Source organism: Artibeus jamaicensis, unplaced genomic scaffold (genome assembly GCF_021234435.1).
Source record: "Artibeus jamaicensis isolate MK-2021 breed Jamaican fruit bat unplaced genomic scaffold, CSHL_Jam_final contig_354, whole genome shotgun sequence".
NCBI lineage: Eukaryota > Metazoa > Chordata > Mammalia > Chiroptera > Phyllostomidae > Artibeus > Artibeus jamaicensis.
This window is the reverse complement of record NW_026521803.1, coordinates 37,933,486-37,954,580: the sequence shown is the minus strand read 5'-3', so window position 1 is coordinate 37,954,580 and position 21,095 is coordinate 37,933,486. Positions and strand designations below refer to the sequence as shown.

The following is a 21,095-nucleotide window of genomic DNA, read 5'->3' as shown; positions in this document are numbered from 1 at the left end:
GCCAGTCCACCATCATCTCCTATGTGTGTTGTTGCCAGCGCCTTTCAGCTGGTCTCTCTGTTTCCATCTTTGCCCCCTGGGGTCTTTTCTTAGCAGAACCTACAGAGTAGTTATTTTATAATGAAAGCCCAGTCACGTCACACGTTTGTTAAAGTCTTCCAGCTTTCCCCCACTGTTCTCGGAGTCAGAGTAAGACCCAAAGTCCTTCCCTCAGTCTGCAAAGTCTTTCACAGTCTGGCTCCCTTAGAGCTTTCCGAATATTTCCACCTCCCACTAGTCTTCCCCTCCACTCTGTCTTATCAGCTCCCTTGTTCTTGGGACCTACCAGGCAGAATTCTACCTCAGGACCTTTGCGCTGGTTGTCTCCTTTCTTCAATATCTCCACGCCCACTTCCTCACCTCCAGGGCTGCTGGGACAGTTTTCACCCAAAGTCATTTAGACGGAACCTCCAAGGGCTGTGTCTGTCAACTTCCCCAACTTGACGCTGTGACTCTGTCCCCTCACACGTCTTTGTAAAGTGTCATTTCTCTGGGGGGCCAATCCCAACCACACACTTTAAATATAAAGTTGTTTTGGCTCCTCTGATACCACGTTCGTTCTGTTTTCCCCCCTTTCCAATGGCATTTCTCACTTTCTCATTTATTATATCATTGGCTTACTTGCTATTTTGACTGTCTCCTTCCTCTTACGGAACGTAAGCTCCATGAGGGCGGGGTTTTTTGGCTAATTTATTTCCTCTTTATGTTAAATGCCTAGAGTGGTACTTGCTTGGCACATAGGTAGACACTCAACATTCAAAATATTTCTGAATAAGTATTTAATCGTGGGTCTTTAAATGTAAAAAAAATGTTTCCACCTGAAGATACCTATCCATATACTACACACAAAAAATGAGAGTTTATATTCAGAAAATTTGGTAATTTAACACGTAGCAAAGGAGTTTCAAGTGATAATTTCACTTAGCAGCTATACTTTATAAAGCTTTTTTCAGGTTAATTAGCATCTGTGGATCTTTAAGTAGTAATTAAAAAATCCCTACATGTTATTTATTGATTCATAAATACTGTTATAGCTTGCTTTATTGTTATTTATGCTGCACTGTGGTAAAAAGTGAGTTATTCAAGTGCAAATATTGATTGTCATTAACATCAGGGAGAATTAAGCTATAACCGTTTTTTAAGTGGCTGAGTAGTGGGCTGGGAGAAGTGACATTTGTCATTTATTTTTATTATGACCTGGTACCGTCTGTGTAAAACGACGCAGCCAGTGTTTACGTGTAAAGCAAAAGGAGTTTTTTCTGACTAGTAGAAAAGCGCGCTTCTCGGGGGGTTGAAGAAATACACATCAGCAGGGCAGCAGCCCTTACATCTCATGTGCGTCCAGAGACTCCATTAAAATGGTTTGGATTACCTTCTTCACGGTTATGATGCCGACTTGGAAGTTGGGGTCTGTGTTAATGTCAAAGGCATCGGCACCGTCTCCATCCACAATTGTGTACTTCATCTCTGCATTGATTCCTTCGTCCAGGTCTTTGGCAAACACTCTCCCCACAGTGGAGCTGATGGGAGCTGATTCCAGCACACTCATCTGGTAATGCTCTGTGGAAAGAGGTCAGAACACACAGCCTTGTCATCTGTCACTGTACAAGATGCCTCATCACTGTCACACCACACAAGGCTGTGCAAAACATCCTTCTCCTGGTTCAACAATTAAAAGTTGAGTTTTGCTGATGAAAACTGACATCTAAAGAGGCTGAGCAAATGGCGTCAGGTCATAGACTATACTGTGTGTTCAGTAAGGAGGGGCCAAAGCGGCTTGGCTGTAATTCTAAGGGTAGCACAGGACGGAAGTAAAAAGACCTCTTATCTCAGTAACTCTGCCTTCAGAGTGGCAGGAAGTACCTCGCTTTTCAATCTGATTCCTTCCTAATGAACTGTTCCCCCGAGTGGTGGTTCCTTCTGGGAAAGGTGGGAACGCAAACGCTGTGTTCATGAAGTGCGTACGTACTCTGTTCCCATTTCAAATGCCCGTGTCTCCCTTCGTGGCCTGGCCGGCGTGCTGACTACCCATTTCTGTGACCAGCTGGCCAAATTTATTGGTGCCCAGCGCTCTGTAAAGAAGGAATGGCTGCGGAGAGGCAGCCCCACTGGCTCTGCGTGGCCACCACTGTGTCCCTGCACCTGGGCAGGCCTCTGATGCTTCTTGTCCTCTCATTTTAGCGTAGAATACCCCGCAGTTCTCAGCGCTTGTAATGTTCCCCCTTTCGACCTGATACCCTGAATTCACAGTGCAGTTTAGTTTATTTTCACCTCCATGGAGTTTTATCTTTACTAATTTACCTTCTCTGGGGCTCAACTTTTCACATTCTTCATTATTCTGTCAGTCAAATGTGACTGACAAAATCGCACAATCACATTTTCAGTATGTACTTGGTCTCTTTTATCCTAACATGCTTCAGGCTACAGGGAGGCCTGGGTTGAGGCCCTGGTTTCACAAAACTTTGAGGAGGCTGATAGCAGCCAGCCAGCTCGCAGCGACCCCCCCCCCCCCCCCCAGAGAGGAAATGGTGCTGGTCTTGGGCGGTGTGGGCCAGGAAACTGCCTGTGTCTGCACCGTGCTGGCAGGTATTTGGGTTTTATGATCCCTTTCCATTCAATTCCGAAGTTGTTGATGGATTACGCTGTGCTGTTGCAGACTTTCTGGGAAAAACAAACAGGTATCTGCCTACAATTTTCTCCTCACCAGGGGGGACTGTGTGTTCTGTGTCTAAACAGATATACATACAATTCCTTACCCAGTACCCTGCCTTTGTGTTTCATGGAGTCTCACGAGGACTTTGGGTATACCAGTTGCGCCTAAGTGTTCGGGCTCTCTTGCTGTATTTACATTGAAAAAAGGTGGTACACTTGGTCTGGCTGACTCAAAATGCAGCTCTTCAGCTGACAGCCACGCTTGATGCTATTTCTAGTTTAGTTGTTTTTAACCCTATTTCCTCGGTTAAGTCTTCTCACCTGGGGTTGTGTCTACTGTGCTCGCTGCTCCAGCTGCTGCCTGTAGGCACCTGCCTCTCACCTCCACTCCCAGGCTCCATTCCACAGTCGTGGCTGTGCATCTCCACTCTTCCTGAGGACATTTGGTCTGGTTGTCCTGCTGCCAGTTCATGTTCAGGTCTGAAGTTGTCTTTCTCGTTCCCTTTCTAGTTCCAGCACGCTGTGTCCTGTGTTTCCATAGCTGGCACAGCTCTGCTCCCTGTCCCCAGTCGTTGTCCCCTCAGACTCCACCCTCTGCCTGGTTCCCTTAGCCAGGAAACCACGAGGTGGAAATCCACGTTGTCTCTTTGTCTCAGTCCACTCTCCCTGCCATTGCCTTGAGGCCTTGTCAGTTCGAGGTTGGACTGTTCTCAAAGCCTCCCATGCCCAGCCCAGCCCTGCCAGCCCAGCCCACGCCTGGTTCTCTGATTCGGCTCTCCTCTGTGCACCTGGCCTGAAAACTTTTCAGGACTTCTATTAGTTACAGTAACACACTGAAACTAAAGACAGCTCTTCATTTCATTAAACATAAAATTACGCTGGCAACTTCATTTCCAGGTCTTTATAGATACCTTTTTTCTTATATTCAGGTGAGCCCTGTTGGGGCAGAGATTTCATTTGCTTTGTGTCCTGTTCTCTATCTCATACCTAGAATGGTGCCTGAAACAAAGAACTTTGGAATGAATGAGTTGCTTCCCCCTCTGGACTGTTCTCCTTTCTCCCTGTTTAATTCCTTTATTCTCTAGCAGTCATCGTAGTTTATTGTGAAGGCTTCGTAGTTTATTGTGAAGGCTTCATTCTGCTCTAGCCAAGTAGGGCAGCCGATTCTGCTTTTTGGTTAATTTTTGGTGAGCGCAGAATATGCACTCCCCAAGCTTCTCAGGGGCAGGGCTGAGGTTTCAGCATCTTTTGCTCCTCCTGCCCAGTGCCCTTACGAAGCAGGTGGATTGTGAATTCACCTGCTTGTGAACTGATGAGGTGAGATGGTGAAGTGGGTCGCCGCTTTGGTTTAGTTTCCCTGCTTGCTTTCTCAACATGGGCTGTGTCACGCCCTGTTGTGATGAGGGACCCAGGTCCTCTGTTTCATCTCTGTAATATGTGTACCCTCTGGCCTGAGAGCGGAACTCTTCCCTGGTTAGATACTCACTCTGGGGAAAGCGGGGTGGGTTATCATTGACATCCGAAAGCGTGATGTTGACCGTCGTGGTCCCAGATAACCCGCCAAGCTGCCCTCCCATGTCCTTGGCCTGGATAATCACTTCGTAGTATTCCTTCGCCTCTCGGTCCATGTTCATGAGCGCCGTCCTGATCACACCTGCAGGAGAGGAACGACTTTGTTCTTAAAAGCAAACCACAAGTCCAGTGTTTAAGGTTGGGTTCCAGGTTTCTCTCTTGTGTTTTGTTAATATCTAGAGTGTAGATGCAAGTCACCTGTATTTTATTAAACTTGAGGTCAGAATCTCAGCTTCAAAAGAGGCTGTGCTTACATGGATGGTGAGTAAAATGCAGTTCTGGCGGGAAGAGCACAGCAGGCTCATTTCCTCTGGCTGCATTACTGGGAGAGAACAGCAGGTGGCAGCAACAGTTCTCTAACCGACTAGGGGTGCTGCATCTCACTCCGGCAAACTGGGGCTTAAGGCCGAGAAAGCAGACTTGGTGTGTCTGCAGATCTGTGATTTTAGAGCAGTTCTCCGGCCCCTAAAGCTCTTGTAGTGGGAATGACTCTTCTGTAGCCAAGGCACTGCCAATGTGCATTTTCCTTCCTTCCTACTGCCTGTAAGCAGGATTGGAATTCTGATTTGATTTTCCTTTTGTTAGATACTCATTCTGTTTTGTCATGTTCTGCTAACCTTGATGCTTCATTGAATTCCACGAGCCAGAACATGAGAGTTGCTCTGTGAGTTATGTTGAACACGCACAAGGGACGAACCTCCCCCAGACACTATGCAGCAGCATCGTGACGTACTGATTCGGTTTCACTAAGCGGGGTCTAAACCCAAACCCAGTGAAATGCGTTTTCATCCTGCCAAGGATGCGTGGTAACGGTCTAATTTTTAACCCTTCCGTGTAGAAAAGTTGACTGCTGTGCACTCCAGGCAAAGATGAAAGTCGTGCTTCCTGCACGTTTGTGACATGACCCTGGGCTGAGCAGACCTGTGCATGCCAAGGGAAGGCACTGGGCATCGCAGACTAATCATGACGCCGCGTTCTAGTGACAGCCTTCTAAAGTGAACTCTGCGGGCTTGCCTTGTTTAAATGCCCTGGGGGCACAGCAGTCACCATCTTTTCATGTATTTTTGACCTCAGCACTAAAGATACCCCCCTGGGAGCTGTCAAAATAGTGTCAGGTTCCTCTTAGGATATCAAGGACACTTCACACTCTTTCTGTCCATGCTTTCCTCCCCTGTGGGCACTCTCAGACCCTCCCCTGTTTTTAGAATTGTTGAGGTTACTGTTTCATAGACGTCCCTAAGTGCAACTTTTTTATTTTCTTCTGATATATACTCCTTCACTTTTTGTTCTTAGGACATAATTTTCTGAATTCTGGGCCTCTCTCAGGACTTCTGGGGAAGATTCTATCAGGTTGCTAGGAGAAATGAATTTTTTCTGTTTCAAATTAGTGGATGACTCTGAGTGTGCACCATAGGCCCTGCCTTTGTGGCCGTAAGTTTCTTTATCCAAACTCCTTGTTACCTACTCTTAGATCCTTAATTCTCCTGAATATAAAATGGGAATAATAGCACTTCCATATATTTCAAAAATTTACAAAATTTGGAGGCTCAAGTATGTTAAGGTGCATGAAAGTATTGTAAAGGGGGAAAGCCAGCACAAGTGCAAAATAATAATGATATAGTCATTACTCTGTCCACTCAAAAGTATGGAAAGGAACTCTGCACAGGTAAAACGGATTCCGTAATTAGAGCTCTCAGGTCAAATGGAAAACCAAACCAAGCCAAGCCTCCGTCGATTTGGACTTTTCTGCCACATGGCCCTGTACCATCCACTTCTGTGTCCTGTCCTCCCTGTTAGAGCTTCCCACCCAGCTCCTCCTCTGGGGGAGCTTGCTCCCTGTTAGAGCTTCCCACCCAGCTCCTCCTGGGGGGGGGTGCTGCCTCCCTGTTAGAACTTCCCACCCAGCTCCTCCTCTGGGGGAGCTGCCTCCCTGTTAGAGCTTCCCACCCAGCTCCTCCTCTGGGGGGGCCCGCCTCCCTGTTAGAGCTTCCCACCCAGCTCCTCCTGGGGTGGGGGGGCTGCCTCCCTGTTAGAGCTTCCCACCCAGCTCCTCCTCTGGGGGGGCTGCCTCCCTGTTAGAGCTTCCCACCCAGCTCCTCCTCTGGGGGAGGAGCCGCATGCCCTGGTCTGTGCTCGTTTCCCTCATGCCAGCCTGTCTGGACCGGCCTCCGCACATTCTGCCCTTTTTCTCTGCTTGTACAGGGTGGTTTCGTGGAAAGAACATCAGACCATGTGTCAGGGACCTGTGTGCCACTAGAAGCCGTTTTTTTGAGGTCTCAATTCCCGATTTCTTTATCCACTGTATTTTGCTGTGTATAATACGCTGCCCTGTGTAATGCACACTCACAATTTTGTGGGCATCATACCTGCGATTATTGTAACCATTATTATACCCATGGTTCGTAATCATACCCACGTATAATGTGCATCCTTATTTTTCCTACAAAGGTTTGGGCAAAAAACTGCATTGCACATGGCAAAATACGGTATCAGGTGAATGGCGTTGAACTGGATGCTTGCCCTCGGGCTCTTTCTAGTTTCAGAATCAGTGATTCTGGTTCTCTGTTGAGCCAGGGTAACATGTCAGTCCTCTCACGTCGTCTTGGAGTCACAAAAGACCTTAATACCGGGAATGAGTGCAACCACAGCAGTTTGGGAAGGCTGATGAGGAGGCGCTTCTGCAGAGGCAGGCCATCTGGCCTCCCCAGCCGCGCCCTGTCTGCACACAGCACTGCACCGCTCTCGCCCACCAGGGCGGTGCTGGTTTGCTCTCTCAGTCCCAGAGCTCGTCACAGTGTTCTCCGGTGAATACACTCCCCGGGGGTCCTTGAAAAGGAGAGTTGGGTCTGTGACAGCAGCGGCTGCAACTTTTCAGGGAATAAAGTGAGCGCCCCCTCGACCGCCGCGTCCCGTACCTGACTTGGAGTCCACAGAGAAGTACGGCTGGCCCTGGAGAATGCTGTACACCACCCGGGCGCTGTTGCCGTAGGTCGGGTCGTCCGCGTCTGTGGCTGTCACCTGGATGACTGAGGTCCCTGAGGAAGACAGATGGTGGGAACCTGTTCAAGTTGAATTGCTCAAGGCTAGTGTGATTCTGAGTGGGCAGTCTTAAAGCATTGGCTCACGTTATGTTTGCTTCTTGGAAGGGCCCCTGTCTAGGGCAAGCTTCCACAGCTCCTGTCTTCTACCACTTAGACGGTGGGGACGCGGACTGTGCTTTAGATTCTGAACAAGTAAGGACAGCACAGTTTTTTGCCTCTTCATTGCTCTTTCGATTATACCAAAATGCTTCTTCCTTATGAATCATACATTATCTGTCTATCCATGCATCCATCCATCCATTTATCTATTTTTTTATTTTTTAAGAACTAGAACTGAATAACAACATTAGGCTAATGACTCATTTTTTTCCTATGGCTGATTTCAGTGTTTAAGTGGTTTTCTGCCTAAGGACTTGGTTGTCAATATTGGTTCAGTTTTATAATTTGTGAGCTGTTTTGCACATTCTCTCCTGTGTTTAAAGAAGAGGACCTTCTATAGAGGAATTGTTCTTTAGGAGAGTCAGTGAATCTCCACCTTACCCACTGGTGACATTTCTGGCACGGTGGCAACATAAGGTCCGTCCAGGAACTTGGGCTCATTGTCGTTGATGTCTTGGATTTTGATGATGAACTCTGACTCTGGTTCCATTGGCCTGCCTGTCCGCCTGTCCAGGGCTTGCGCCCTTAGGGTGTACTGGGCCCTCTCCTCTCGGTCGAGCCTCTGGATGGCGTGGATGTCCCCTGTGGTGTCATCGATGGTAAACACGATGCCTGCGCCTTCTCCTGAGAGGATGTATTTGATGGATCCGTCCCCCCTGTCCATGTCTGAATGGAGCTGGGGGGAAAAAGCACCAAGATGTTGTTACGGGTAATGAATGGGTATCAGAAAGAGAAATTGAGCCCTGGATGGTGTAGCCCAGTGGATTGAGCGCGGGCCTGTGAACTAAGGGATCGTGGTTCGATTCTCAGTCAGGGCACATGCCTGGGTTGCAGGCCAGTTCCCAACAGGGGACCCACAAGAGGCAACCATACATTGATATTTCTTTCCCTCTCTCTTTCCCTTCCCCTCTAAAGATAAATAAATAAAATCTTAAAAAAAAAGAAATTGATTTTCAGTGTGCTTCTAATACATGATCTCCTTTCAAACAGGAAGAATTTACTTCATTCAAATGTTTAAAATGTTTCTCTACAAAAAAACTAATACTCATTGAATAAGGTCGTGTGGAAGAGCGAATGTAGGCTGGCGAATAGGTAGCGGTTTTCCACGTTGCATCGGCATCGGTCTAACTTTCCGAGTTCCTCTCCCCCGGGGGCATAGCAAGGAGGAAGGGGCTCTGGGCAGTGCAGGTCCCCAGCACGGGAGCGGGCTCACGCTGAACGAGCAGGAACCCAGCCTTGCCGCCGCCGTTTTTAAAAATGGGGAAACCCAAACATTTTCAGATGAGAAAGTGTTGATGTAGATTACGTTTTCGAGTTTCAGAAGCTTTAGGACAATTTTAAGTTGGCTGAAAGGTTGATGCAGTGGTCGGTGCATGGGCTGCGCCTGCTGCCCGAGGAAGCGTTCTGTGCCTGCCAGGGCTCAGCAGGGCGCCTGCTCCGTGGTCCTGGTGCTGCGGCCTCACTGCTGGGACTGTTCGCTTATGTGTCAGGCGTCAGGGGATGCACCGCAGGTTGTTACTCTGCCCTGTTGCACCCCCTTTTCCGTGAGACCAGTTCCTGGGTTGATAACTGGGTCACTCAAGTGTCAGTGGGTGGCTGTGTCAGGGACAGCCTTTTATCTACTCAACCAACTGTATTTCCTCCCCAATTACTTGGTAATGACCCCTGAAAGGAGTCCAGGGGCACTGTTTTCATACTAAGCCTCTAGGTAGAAGTAAATTTCTGCATCTCTAATTATGGACAAGGCATAGAGGTGGCAAGAACCCTGGGATGTTGTGCTGTGTATAATTAATTAACAGTATCTCTCTAAAGGGGGCAACAGAAAGTCAGTTACCCTGAGCCAGCCACCGCTGACTCGGTCGTTGCACGGGGCATGAGCACTTGGAGTCTGTGATGGCGGTGATGAGACTTAGCTCATCAGACAGACAACCAGGGTTAGGGTTAGGCCAGAGAGGCAGATCTATCTGGCCTGAACAGTATGTCAGTTATGAATTGAGTGCTCTTGACGGATTATCGTTTGTAACTCTCAAATTTGTCAAACTTGTACATGTAGAGAACAGTTTGAACTCTTAACTTGAAGGGCTGTTGGGATCACTAGAAGTTAATGTGTGCAAGCGCCTAGCACAGCATTTCACATGACGGGAACTCTATAAACAGCACCGATTAGGATCATGGTGGACGCGCGTAGAGAGAAAGGTGTTACCACGCCCAGCTCTTCTCTGCCCCCTTCAGCCTTCAAGAATGTCGCAGAGATGGCAAAGCAGCCTGTTGGCTTTTTAACGTGCAGAGTTCACGCAGAAGGCTGCCTGAAGCATCCTGGGACACTGTTACTCAAGTGGCGGAGACACCAAGAAGACACCTGAAAACAACACCCTCAGACAAGGACGGGTTTGGAGGTCGTGGCTGGCTTTGAGCTGATCTCAAATTGACTCGAGGCCAAATCATGCAGGCAGTGATTTTCTGCCTAGAGGAACTCAGCTGTGTCTTATCTAGGGAAGGGAAATAAGAGAACAAAATTGACCGAAAAAATAGCTGTGGATTTTTTCTACTTAAAGGATTCTATGTAGAATATGAAGTGCTCACATTGCCTCATTCCTTATGCAGTATTATTACGATCTTTTGCAATCCAGACCTTCTATTTTTGCAGTTAAAAAGGCAGAGGTGCACATCTCTTACTGTGTAGAAGAGAAAGCCATTTTATTCAGATGTGGCCACAAAGTGAAAATCCACTCCATGTGGAACTGTGTTCCCAGGAAGAGGAATGGCATTGGGAGAAGGAGGACAAGGATCTCAGGGTTGTCTTTAAATAAAAAATATCTGCGCACGCTTGTGTTTGCATATATCCACATCTAAATATAAATGTAGCTATGTAATGCTGAGTCATGGGGCATAGGACTTCCACTTAGAATGAAACAGGTTAGTTCAGGGCTGGGCGGATTATTTAGGGGAGAGAGAAACAATAGACGCTGACATAAACGAAGAGCCCAGGACTGTTTTGAGATGTTCTATTGTCATCTAAATAGTTTTGTTCTCTGAACCATAACAAAGCTAAGTACACTCGTGATCATCACAGGCCAAGTTTAAGTGCTCTGCCCATGGAGAGAGCTCAGTAAGTAACTGAAGGCTAAACATCTTTGCTCCTACGGAGCAGGTTCTGGTTCCTCCAGAACCATCTGGCTGGCTGATGTCAGTAGCCTTGCCGAACCTCTGATCTGTTGTCTTTGTTTTCATGTGGTACCGGTGAGCTGGAAGAGTTTAAAGACCTCTCTCCACTGCAGCTGCGACTTCCTTGAAGTCAGAAACCCTGTGGCTTTCATCTTGGTGTGGGTCCTCACATGGAGTAAATGCTCAAAAACTTTTACTGAAACAGTGGTGTAAGGTGTGGGGTTAGGGTTAAAACTTTTTGTGAAATCAGTTTACTTTTGTTTGAAAAGAGCTAGCAAACATCTTCCAAGTGGCTTCTGAGTGTGTGTTTGCTAGTGCATCTCTATAAGGGAGTTGAGTGTGTTTGCTGGTGCATCCCTGTAAGGGAGTTGAGTGTGTGTTTGCTAGTGCATCCCTGCAAGGGAGGGGGAAGGGAAGGAGAGTGGAGGGTTGAAGCGTGAGGACACTGCAGAGAAGCAGGGGGCCCTGCTCATGAACAGGGAGAGAGCCAGCTATGAAGGGGCCAGGATCTACTTAGAGAAAACTGGTTTCTGGGGAATATAATTATATCAGGTCAGGATCCAGTCAGATACCAAAACCCACACCTGTTATTTCAGCATACAGTTGACTATGAGAAGGCAAAAAGGGACCCTGAGGTACGAGAGGGGTCATGACTCCAGGACACAGTGGGTGCCCCTCTGGCTGTGGGAGCAGGGGGCAAGGTCGGGCCCTTTAGCATCCAGATGTTTGGAGGAGGCTGGGCCTGCCACCCCTGAGGAGGGAGTGCTGCCCCTTGGGGCCAGGAATTCAGGAGCTCAGAGGAGGTGTCCCCAGCTCCCCCGCCCAGAACTGAGGAACCTGAGAAGGGGATGCCATTCCGTGGTGCTCATGTTTGTGAGGGGCTCTGATGAGGCTGGTGCTGGGCATATGGACAGAACCCAGGAACTGGAGTCAGTTGCTGGCTGGGTAAAAGCCAGTCCCTTCCCCTTCCTCCTGCCTCCAGTGGTTCTCCCTCTAGAACATTCTACTGTCAGAACCCACCAGGGAGCAGGTTGCAAAAGGAGAAATTATAGCTTGCACCAGCATCACAGAGCAGAGTCCAGAGAAGCGAGTATGGAGCCGGGTGACGACTAACCCAATGACCAGCGTAGCAATGTGCGCTTGGTAGGAAGGTTCTCTGGCCACGGGTGCACATATGGCTGTGGGAATTGCAAAGAGGAGACCTTAACAGTTTTCTCTGAGTCACTCTGCAGATGGGCACTGTAATAAAAATGTCTTGTGTTTATCCACATTTAATTCAGCTGATGCTGACTGAGCAGCAGCTCTTTGGAGGAAGTAAGAAGCACACAGTCATGTACAAGGTCTGTCTGGAAAAAGTCCAGCCGTTGTTGATATAATGAGAATGGTTTACATGACATCAGTGTAACCCGGCAGACAGGGAGAGTGGACTGGAGTGCGCATGTGTGAACAATGACGACTTCACTGTACTAGTCAGTGGGGGTGGTAGATGCTGGTGAGTGAGCATGTGTACTGTGTGGCAGTTGCATTCAAAATGACTGAGTGAGTAGAACAATGAACCTGCATCAAATTCTGCGTTAAGCTTGAACATTCCTCCGCAGAAACTCTTCAGATGATTCAGAAGGCTGCAACTATGGGCAACTGTTGATTGGCAGCTTCATCCCGACAATGTACCTACTCATACATCATGTCCTGTGCAGAGGTTTTTTGTGAAACATCGAATCACCCAGGTGACTCAGGGCCCCTACAGCCCAGACTTGGTGCCCTGTGGCTTCTGGCTTTTCACAAAACTAAAACCACCTTTGAAAGGAGAGAGATTTCAGACTATTGATGAGATTCAGGAAAACATGTTGGGGCAGCTGATGGGGATTGGGAGAACCGTGTGAGGTCCCAAGGTGCCTACTTTGAAGGGGATTGAGGTGTCATTGTCCTGTGTACAGTGTTTCTTGTATCTTCTTCAGTAAATGTCTCTTTTTCATATTACATGGATGGATACTTTCTGGACAGAATTTGTATGTCTTGGGAAAACATGCCCCACCCCCTGTCTCCTAGACAGAATGAGACAGGTGGAAATTCTGCTCAGTCTGACACTTCTTCAGTCTATGAGTAGTGACACAGGGAGGCAGTAGTGACTCCTTCAGCAAAGGAGTAGTGACTGATGGGAAGTACCCACAGATTAGGAAGATCTTAGTTGATTTAGGATTTTTCAAATGAGGGTGAGTTTCAGTCCTTCTGCCCCCGTCCACAGCGCCTTGTGGAGATCCAGGGGTGCCGCGTGTGGTTAGACAGCTTCCGTGCAGCTGTTACCCTCGGCCTACTCAGAACGCAGGGTCGGGCACGAGCACAGGCTCTCTGCACCCCCTGTGCACGGGTCAGTACAGTCCAGCTTTAGCTCAACACTGCCTGTCCCCCGGAAACTCAGTGTGGATTCCGGAAGGCCGTACCAATTACGGCTGATAATTGTTGCCATGCTCCTTTCTGAAATAAGCAAACAGGCAGACTCACTAAACAGACATCTTCCAGAGCTCAAGGTGGCAAACTGAGTGCTCCCGGGGTGTAAAGGGAATGAAAAGTAGACGAGTCTCTTTCAAAAGAAAGGAAAGGGCTGAAGTGCCTGGTGAGTGAATGGATAATTATCTTCACTGTGTGGGGGTGGCACAGCAGTGCAGGGTGACAACTTGCACTGGCTGCTGGTGTGTTGCTGGACACGGTGACTTGAGGGATGCCTGGGGTGTCCTGCGCCCTGGGGAGGGGTAAGTAGGAAAGGGTGAGTCCTCATCGTGAGCACTGGAAGGTGCCGCAGAGCCAAGTGCTCCCGGCGTCAGGAGGCAGCGGGCTTGGTTGGACTCCTGTCCCACCCGAACACCGCTGCACTTCTGTGCGGCTTTCAGGGCTCCATCTAAAGGCAGGGCCCCGTGGATGCCGGGCAAAGTAAAGGAAAGCCAGTTGCTCTGGGGTCAGATTCTGGGCCATATTGTCATCTGGGCTTTTGACTGTTGGTTAACTTTTGTGTAATTTGGGTGATGAATAGAACCTCTGTGAGCTAAGTTCTCTAGTTATCTGAAAGTGGAGAACGATACTTCCCTCACAGCGTCGCTAAGGGGATTGAGTAGTCTCTGCGTGGGTGTGACCAGCTGACACACAGAGTCGTCCATCTGCGTCCTGGGTGCCATGTCTGCTGGGTTTTCGGTGCGGGGAGGTGTGGGCATGGCTGGGAGGGGGGTCTCAGTGTCTCCCCTCGTGAGTAGGGAAGGGGGCTCTCAGCTGTCCCTGCACACAGAGCAGTTACTGGATGCAGACGCATTTTCCTAGAGTTCTTTTAGCAGTAGCCGTATATGTCCAGTTGGGAGAGACAGTTTACAAATACTGAGTAGCAAGAAAGGTTTGGAGTTCTGAGTAGACGGAAGATGTGTGCACGATGGGAGTGGCTTTTCAGCTGGGACCCCAAGGAATGTGACTGTGACCGAATGGAGAGGGGGGGCTGCATGTCTGGGCTGGGACAGTCGCATGGATGTACGTCTGGGGTAGGGACACATGTCGTACGCATGTCAGAGCCAGTAAGGAGACCCAGCTCAGCTGGCTCAGGACTAGATTTGAGAATCTGTAGAGGAGGGCTGGGTCCGGGACCAGGAGTCCTTTGCTGAAAGTCCTTGAACTCTATATGCTAAGAGCACTGAAGCCGGAGCTTAATCAGAGGAGCAACAGGACGGAAAGGGTGCCAGGGGGAGGAAAATGTCCTGAGCCCTGGAGGAAGGACCGGCGAGCCTTGCCACAGGGAGGCAGGCAGGGCCTGCTGAATCTGATGGGCATCCCCTGTGGTCCCGGACCGCAGGGATGGGCTGAATCTGAGACAGGCAGGACGTGTTGACAGGGCGTGGTGACTGAGGGTGCACGAGAAGGGAGAGAAGGGACAGGAGGAGCTGAGGGGACTGCTGCCACTCGTACCACTGTTATTATCATCCCTGCCACTGCTACCGTCACTATGACCACTGTTATTATCATCACTGCCACTGCTGCCGTCACTATCACCACTGTTATTATCATCCCTGCCACTGCTGCCGTCACTATGACCACTGTTATTATCATCCCTGCCACTGCTGCCGTCACTATCACCACTGTTATTATCATCCCTGCCACTGCTGCCGTCACTATCACCACTGTTATTATCATCACTGCCACTGCTGCCGTCACTATGACCACTGTTATTATCATCACTGCCACTGCTGCCGTCACTATGACCACTGTTATTATCATCCCTGCCACTGCTGCCGTCACTATCACCACTGTTATTATCATCCCTGCCACTGCTGCCGTCACTATGACCACTGTTATTATCATCCCCGCCACTGCTGCCGTCACTATCACCACTGTTATCATCCCTGCCACTGCTGCCGTCACTATCACCACTGTTATTATCATCCCTGCCACTGCTGCCGTCACTATGACCACTGTTATTATCATCACCGCCACTGCTGCCGTCACTATGACCACTGTTATTATCATCCCTGCCACTGCTGCCGTCACTATCACCACTGTTATCATCACCTCCACTGCTACCATCACTATCACCACTATTATCATCACTGCCACCAATGCCACCACTACCGAGCCTATTATCACTGTTCCTGTTAGCACTGTCACCACCACCAGCGCTATTACCACTATTCCTGTTACCACTGCAACAATGACTACCACCACCACCACCTCTACAACTACAGGGTCATATTTACTACGATTTTCCTCTCAGCCGGCTGCTGTGCTAAGTGCTTATAGTCTAGTCTGGGGCTTCCGGCAATGCACGTGTAAATAAACACATAACTTACATGCTGTAGGTTGTGATGAGAGCTGCAGAAGAAATACAGTAGTGAGCGTCTCTGACACAGGGGGTCTACCTTAGAGACTGGCTTGGGAAGACCCAGATCTGAATGGGGAGGAGGCGACGGTGAGTGGAGCCAGGAGAAGGGCCTTTCATGATGAGCTGACACTAAGGCAAAGCTTGGCAAGTTGTAGAACGGACTCGGCTATGTCCCTGGGACACACAGGTGCGGGGAAGAGAGAGGAGCGTGTGGTATGGAGGCCGGGAGGCGGGCTGCGTCAGGAGGAGTGGCCTTGGAAGGTGTGTTCAGAGTGCAGTGGGAAGACCTTGAAGGATGGAAGCAGGTGGCATGGTCTGACTCACGTATTTAAGGCTCATCCGTGGGGAAGCGCTTGGTGGAAAGTGTGGGGAGGTGAGGACGCTGGCCTGGCACCTGGGCGTGTGCGTGAGGGAGAGAGTGGTGGCAGTGGAGATGAGAGAAGCGAAGGGTTTGGGATTGAACTGGCAGGGGCAGGAGAGGGCGAAGGGTGGTCGCAGGTCTCTGGTTTTAGGAGCTGGGTGATGCAGGCGAGGGGAATATAGAGAAGCCCGGGGGAGCAGTCGGTCTGTGCGGGAGGTAAGAACTCCTGGCGGGTACACTGCGTCTGGGGCCGCTCCGAGTCACACAGTGGAGGAGGTTGATGAGGCTGAAGCTCACGTGAGTGGTCTGAGCCGGAGACGCAGGTTTGGGACTCGTGGGCTTTCAGGGGCAGTTTCCAACCGTGGGGTGGTGGGTCCACCCAGGGGACGAGGGAGTGTGGGGAGAGAAGAGGCTGGGACAAAGCTCAGTAAGACCCCCAGTGACCGGGGCCAGGGAGCAGGAGAGGACCGGCAAGGAGGCTAAGAGGGAGGAGGAGAGATGGTTGTGGTGAAGGCCTCGAAGCCGAGAGAGGAGTGTGAGTCAAGGAGGAGGGGCTGCTGGTCAGCAGCGTGCAAGGCCTCTGTCGGCCGGTCGGCCTCTGTCGGGCGGTTCCGTGGAGTGCAGCGCTGGCCGTGGTTGGGGGTGTCCTTAGGCACATGGAAACACAGCTTTAGTACAGCGGTGGGGGCGCGGAATCAGATAACTGGGCTAAGAAGTGAGTGGGAGAGGAGGGAAGAGTTTATGTAGACAGCTCTCGAGAAGTTGTCATCCTCGTACTCTCCCATCAGACATTAAAGCAACAGAGGCTGATGGGGCTTAGGGACCTGGCCAAAGTCCTGCGGGAGGAATGGGCAGAGAAGGGTTCGAACCTACGTGTGTGACCGCGAAACCCATGTTCTCAGCCTCTGTGCTAAGTAAGTGTTCAAGTTATCATCGGAATGAATTATTTATTTTCTAATTAGTTCTTTGTTTTCCATCTCCTCTCCACTTGGTTGCTTTCACAAAATAGTCTCTGATTAACAACCAGATAATGTAAACATAGGAGAAAGCCTGGATTAAAAATGAAATGATAGATATATCAAGGGGATTTGAGTATAAAGTTGATAAATATGCTCATTGATTATCTCCAGCTATCCTTTAGTGTAAAGCACATACTAGGATATTCTGAACTGAAGTATGTTTCATTCTGTACCCCCCCCCACCATTAAATTTGGGCCGCAGACAGTGCCTGTGGGATGCTCTGGGGTGGGTAGGAAGCAAAAGGCCTTCTGCTGCCCTCTTTGTGTTCCCAGGTTTCTTCCTTCCTCACCCTGTCATTCCCAAGGCTGCTGCTTCCTCTTCTGTGACTTGAATGGTTTGGCAGGGTCCCAGGCTTCCCCTCCCAAATCCCATTCCTCGTCCCTCCCCCCAGGCCACCCCTGCTCAGTACAGAGGCCTGAGCGTGGAGAGAAGTCTTTCCTTTCTGACTGGTCACCTGACAAAGCAAAAATCAAGGTCAGCTAGGCACCAAGTAACGCAGCACTAGTTCAAGTTGTTCTTAGGCTACAGACACGGACTAGGTGAGTTTTCACAGTTCTTAGTCAATTTCAGTATTTAACATCCTGATAATTTTTTCTTTCTCTTTGGTGGTTCTTACCTTGCCGACATACAGAGGGTCTGTTCCAGTGTACTCTTCCAGAACAAAAAACTGGTTCCAAACCCAGCTCCTCTTTGTCCGCAGGTGTGACTGTGGCTTGTCTGACAGGAGCGCCTCTAATTTGCCTGGTGGTGTTGGTGTGCTGGAGAGAACAGTGGTCGTAAGGTCCATCAGTCCCCAGAAGTACAAGGACATGCCAAGTCCAAGCCAGCTCTTTGCATTGCTCATTCTACCAGGAGTCCACATGGGGTTGCCAGGCTTTCGGAAAGTGAAGCACAGGATGGTGAGCCACTGGAACGTGAGTATTTTCCAAATGAAAAAATAGCGAGGTTGATTGGATACTTATGCTTCCCAAATGAGATCCCAGTTCAAGTCCATGTGCTGGAAGCTGACTGCCTGTCAAGTTAAGGAAAACACAATGTAAAGATGTCAGATTCTTTCCCGCGGGCTTGTAGCGAGTTTTCAAGAAATGTCAGTAGTCCGTTCTCTACTCAACAGATTAAAGACTCTTAATGTGGTATTGCTTTAGAAATGCTTGAGAAATAAATAATATTTTGATAAAAACAAGGCCGTTTTTCTTGCTATAATCCATCCCAAACCTTTGGACATGGAGTTCAGTAGGATAAAATTAGTCAATAAATTTCTTCTCATTGGTAGTGTAACTGAAGGGTTATGCTATATTATTGACTGGCTTGAATTAACAGTGTGCACTTTGAAATATTTACGATCAGGCAGCCCTCTAAACTCTTAGAAGTGGCATTCATTTCCAAAATTTACAGCTAATAACTAATATTTTCATTAACCCAACCGCTTTTCTTGGCTCATGAAAAAACTAAAAGCAAAATCTAACTATCTTTTTGCCACTGACAGTTACCTTGTGCCTACTGCACATGATTGACAATATTAGGAGCCTTGGACTTCATTTATGAGCAGCCATGGAGCACCTCTCTGACTGGAACCGTTCTCTGAGCTCACAGTGGGATTCACGTTTCACACTCTGCCGCTGTGGCTCTGAAGCAGTGACAGGCTGCTGGTGTGACCTTTCTGGGGTCTGAATGGCCAGTTAATCATTGTATCATTGTCCAGACTCTGAAATGCTGTTAGTCACATGCTGCGTGGGCGCTAAGAGTCTAGCCTACAGAGTTGTTGCCCCTGATCTGAAAGACTCATTGAGTCAGAGGGATGTGGACTTCTGCCCTGGGGACAGGTGTCATCAGTCAGACTTCTTTGGTTCTGTGAAGTCGGATTAGCTGGGGACCTCACCCCTGGGCCGTGACCTCATCAGCCTTTTCCTTGGCTGGCATAGCAGTTAAATCACTCTGTCGAGAACAGTCAGACTGTCTTCTGTGGGCCTAGTATTTTCACTGTTACGTGGAGGTCTGCCCTTGTCTTCCAGAACAGATGCGTGTCCTCGGGGGTCTGAGGCCCACGCACCCACAGTGCTCCACTCCTGCAGGTGGTTTGGAGTGAGTGCCTCGGCGCTGGCGCAGTTACCCCCTGGCACTGTCAGAACTCACTTTAGCTTTCCCCTCAGATGCTCAGTATTGACATGAACAAGAGGATGAAAAGGTGTCTCATAATCGTTCATACAATCCCATTTCACGTCCACGTAAGGAGTCACTTGAGGGAGAACTGACAAAGAGGGAGAAGCGGAGGGGGAGACCTTGGAAGGTCTGGAACGGAATGGGAGGCTGTGCCGCTGGTGAGTTGTGCTCTAAGGCGGAGTGGCTGTCCAGTAAAAGCAAGCCAACGTGCCTTATTTAGGGCGACGTGTCTGTTAATAAAGAACAGTGGTATGCCAGAGGGCAGGTCACCAAGTATTAGTGGCCCTTTCTCTCTGGACCAGTAGAAACCCAGGTCATGTTCTCTGATCCCTAAGGCGAGACGTCTCGAAGAAGCAACTGTAATCCCGGAGATGAATGACTGGTAAAGATTGGTGAGGAATGGTTATGCTGTTTCAGGGACATATATGATGGCTAAATGACATTGCAAAAAAAAAAAAAGCCGTTGCCAGAATCCTGTGCTTGGTAAGCATAAAGGGACTCTTCCCTTTGTTGGGAGAGACGAGCCTGTCTGCAATTTCCCCAGAGAGCACCCGACGTAGGAGTCAGTCACCTGAGCTCCCAGTCTGTCCTCGTTACCTCTCACTGGTTTACTCTGGTGAACCTCTGTTTCTCACGTGTTAACCAGGGCCGCTCCTTCTCTACCTGCCTCATAGGACTGCCGAGAGGGTCTGCTGCGATCATGTAGGTGATGGTGCTCTGAAAATGACAGCCCACGGCCATTTGAGCAGTCACATAAGGAGAACTGACTCAGGTTGTACATGGAAATGATGAAGCTAAATCTGAAACATGTCTTCTGGGTGCTTTTTATTGGACCAGAATTTGGAAAGGGCTTAATGTATGTATGTTATTTCATAGACCTTTACATCTGTGATAAGTTCTATTGGGCATTCTGCACAAGAATTATTTTCTATTATTTTAATTACTTTTTCTGGCCAGCTTTAGCATCTTGCTTAGTGTTCGATGTGCACAGGTGCACGTGAGTGGATGCAGTGTGCAGACGTCCCTTATCTTGCTGCCACTGGCTAGATTTTATGGGCCGAATGAGTTTTGATGAAATGTCGAGGGGTTGTAAGTCCATCTTGTACAAGGTGGACGTGCACTCTTGCCCGAAAGAGCCCCGTCTGTACCTGTAGGTGTCATCTGAAGAGCTGGGGGCGGGGGCAGGCTATCTTTGGAATCTTTAGAATCTTTGTGATGAGCCTTGGGTGCGGATCGTCCCCTCAGGTTCCACCTCTCTCCCCTGTCTGCTGTGCCTGCTACACACCAGTGCAAAGCCCTCGTGTTCTCCCCTCACTGAGCACGCACAGAGGTGGCTTCTGGGTGGTTAGGACTGCGGAGCCCTTGGTGACTCCGTGAAAGCTCTGGTGGCCCGTGTTCCCCTGTCATGTCCCCTTTAACAAACCCCAAAGCCTGCAGTGCCTGGAAACTCTGTGGTACGTAGCTTGGTAGCTACTGTTGATAGAAACACGTAATCCCTGCTGTCTCATGGCAGAGTGCATGAGAAATACTTCCTGCCTAACTTTTTAGAAAGTAAAATCTGGATTATACAGTAGTTACATTATTCTATGCATAATTAGAGCTGTTTCTATACAAGTGAAAATCGGAAACACTAACCAGTTTGCAATTATTATAAATAATACGGTTCTCATAGTCATGTTTTCCCCTGCAGGATAAGAGTAGTGATGGAAGTGAGCTAATTTCTGTTGTTCTTATGAAAGAAGAGGCCAGTACGTGCCTGTTTGTGTAGTAGATCTGCTTCGAGGACCGCATGTGCCACATGGAGACTGCATTAGGGGAAATTGACTTCTCCGTTAAATGAGTCTTTTAAAAGTTTCCCCCTCCTCCTGCCTAAAGAAAAGCAAATAGCTTGGTAATGAACACAGTAGGAAGAAATTAAAGTTGTACATAAAGTGTGCTCTCAGTGGATTGTTTATTTTGTTACTTGAATTCGTTGTGAAATTTAAAGCAGGGGGAAGGGATGGTTACTGCTTTCTTATTGAAATGCACTGGGCTTTTATAGTCTCCTTCTGATTTCTCTCTTCATTATCCCGGT

General features: G+C 48.9%; 1 protein-coding gene across 1 annotated transcript in view; it reads right to left on the bottom strand.

The window, feature by feature from the left end:
- CDH20 (cadherin 20) overlaps positions 1–21,095 on the bottom strand; it is a 182,685-nt gene that overhangs the window by 29,955 nt on the left and 131,635 nt on the right. Inside the window, exons 2-6 of the mRNA XM_037156434.2 lie at positions 17,478–17,873; positions 7,845–8,139; positions 7,179–7,298; positions 4,178–4,345; positions 1,412–1,599 (exon numbers count right to left, since the gene is read on the bottom strand). Coding sequence (XP_037012329.2) covers positions 1,412–1,599; positions 4,178–4,345; positions 7,179–7,298; positions 7,845–8,139; positions 17,478–17,723 — 1,017 coding nt within the window. The 5' untranslated portion in view covers positions 17,724–17,873. The remainder of the gene's footprint in view (positions 1–1,411; positions 1,600–4,177; positions 4,346–7,178; positions 7,299–7,844; positions 8,140–17,477; positions 17,874–21,095) is intronic.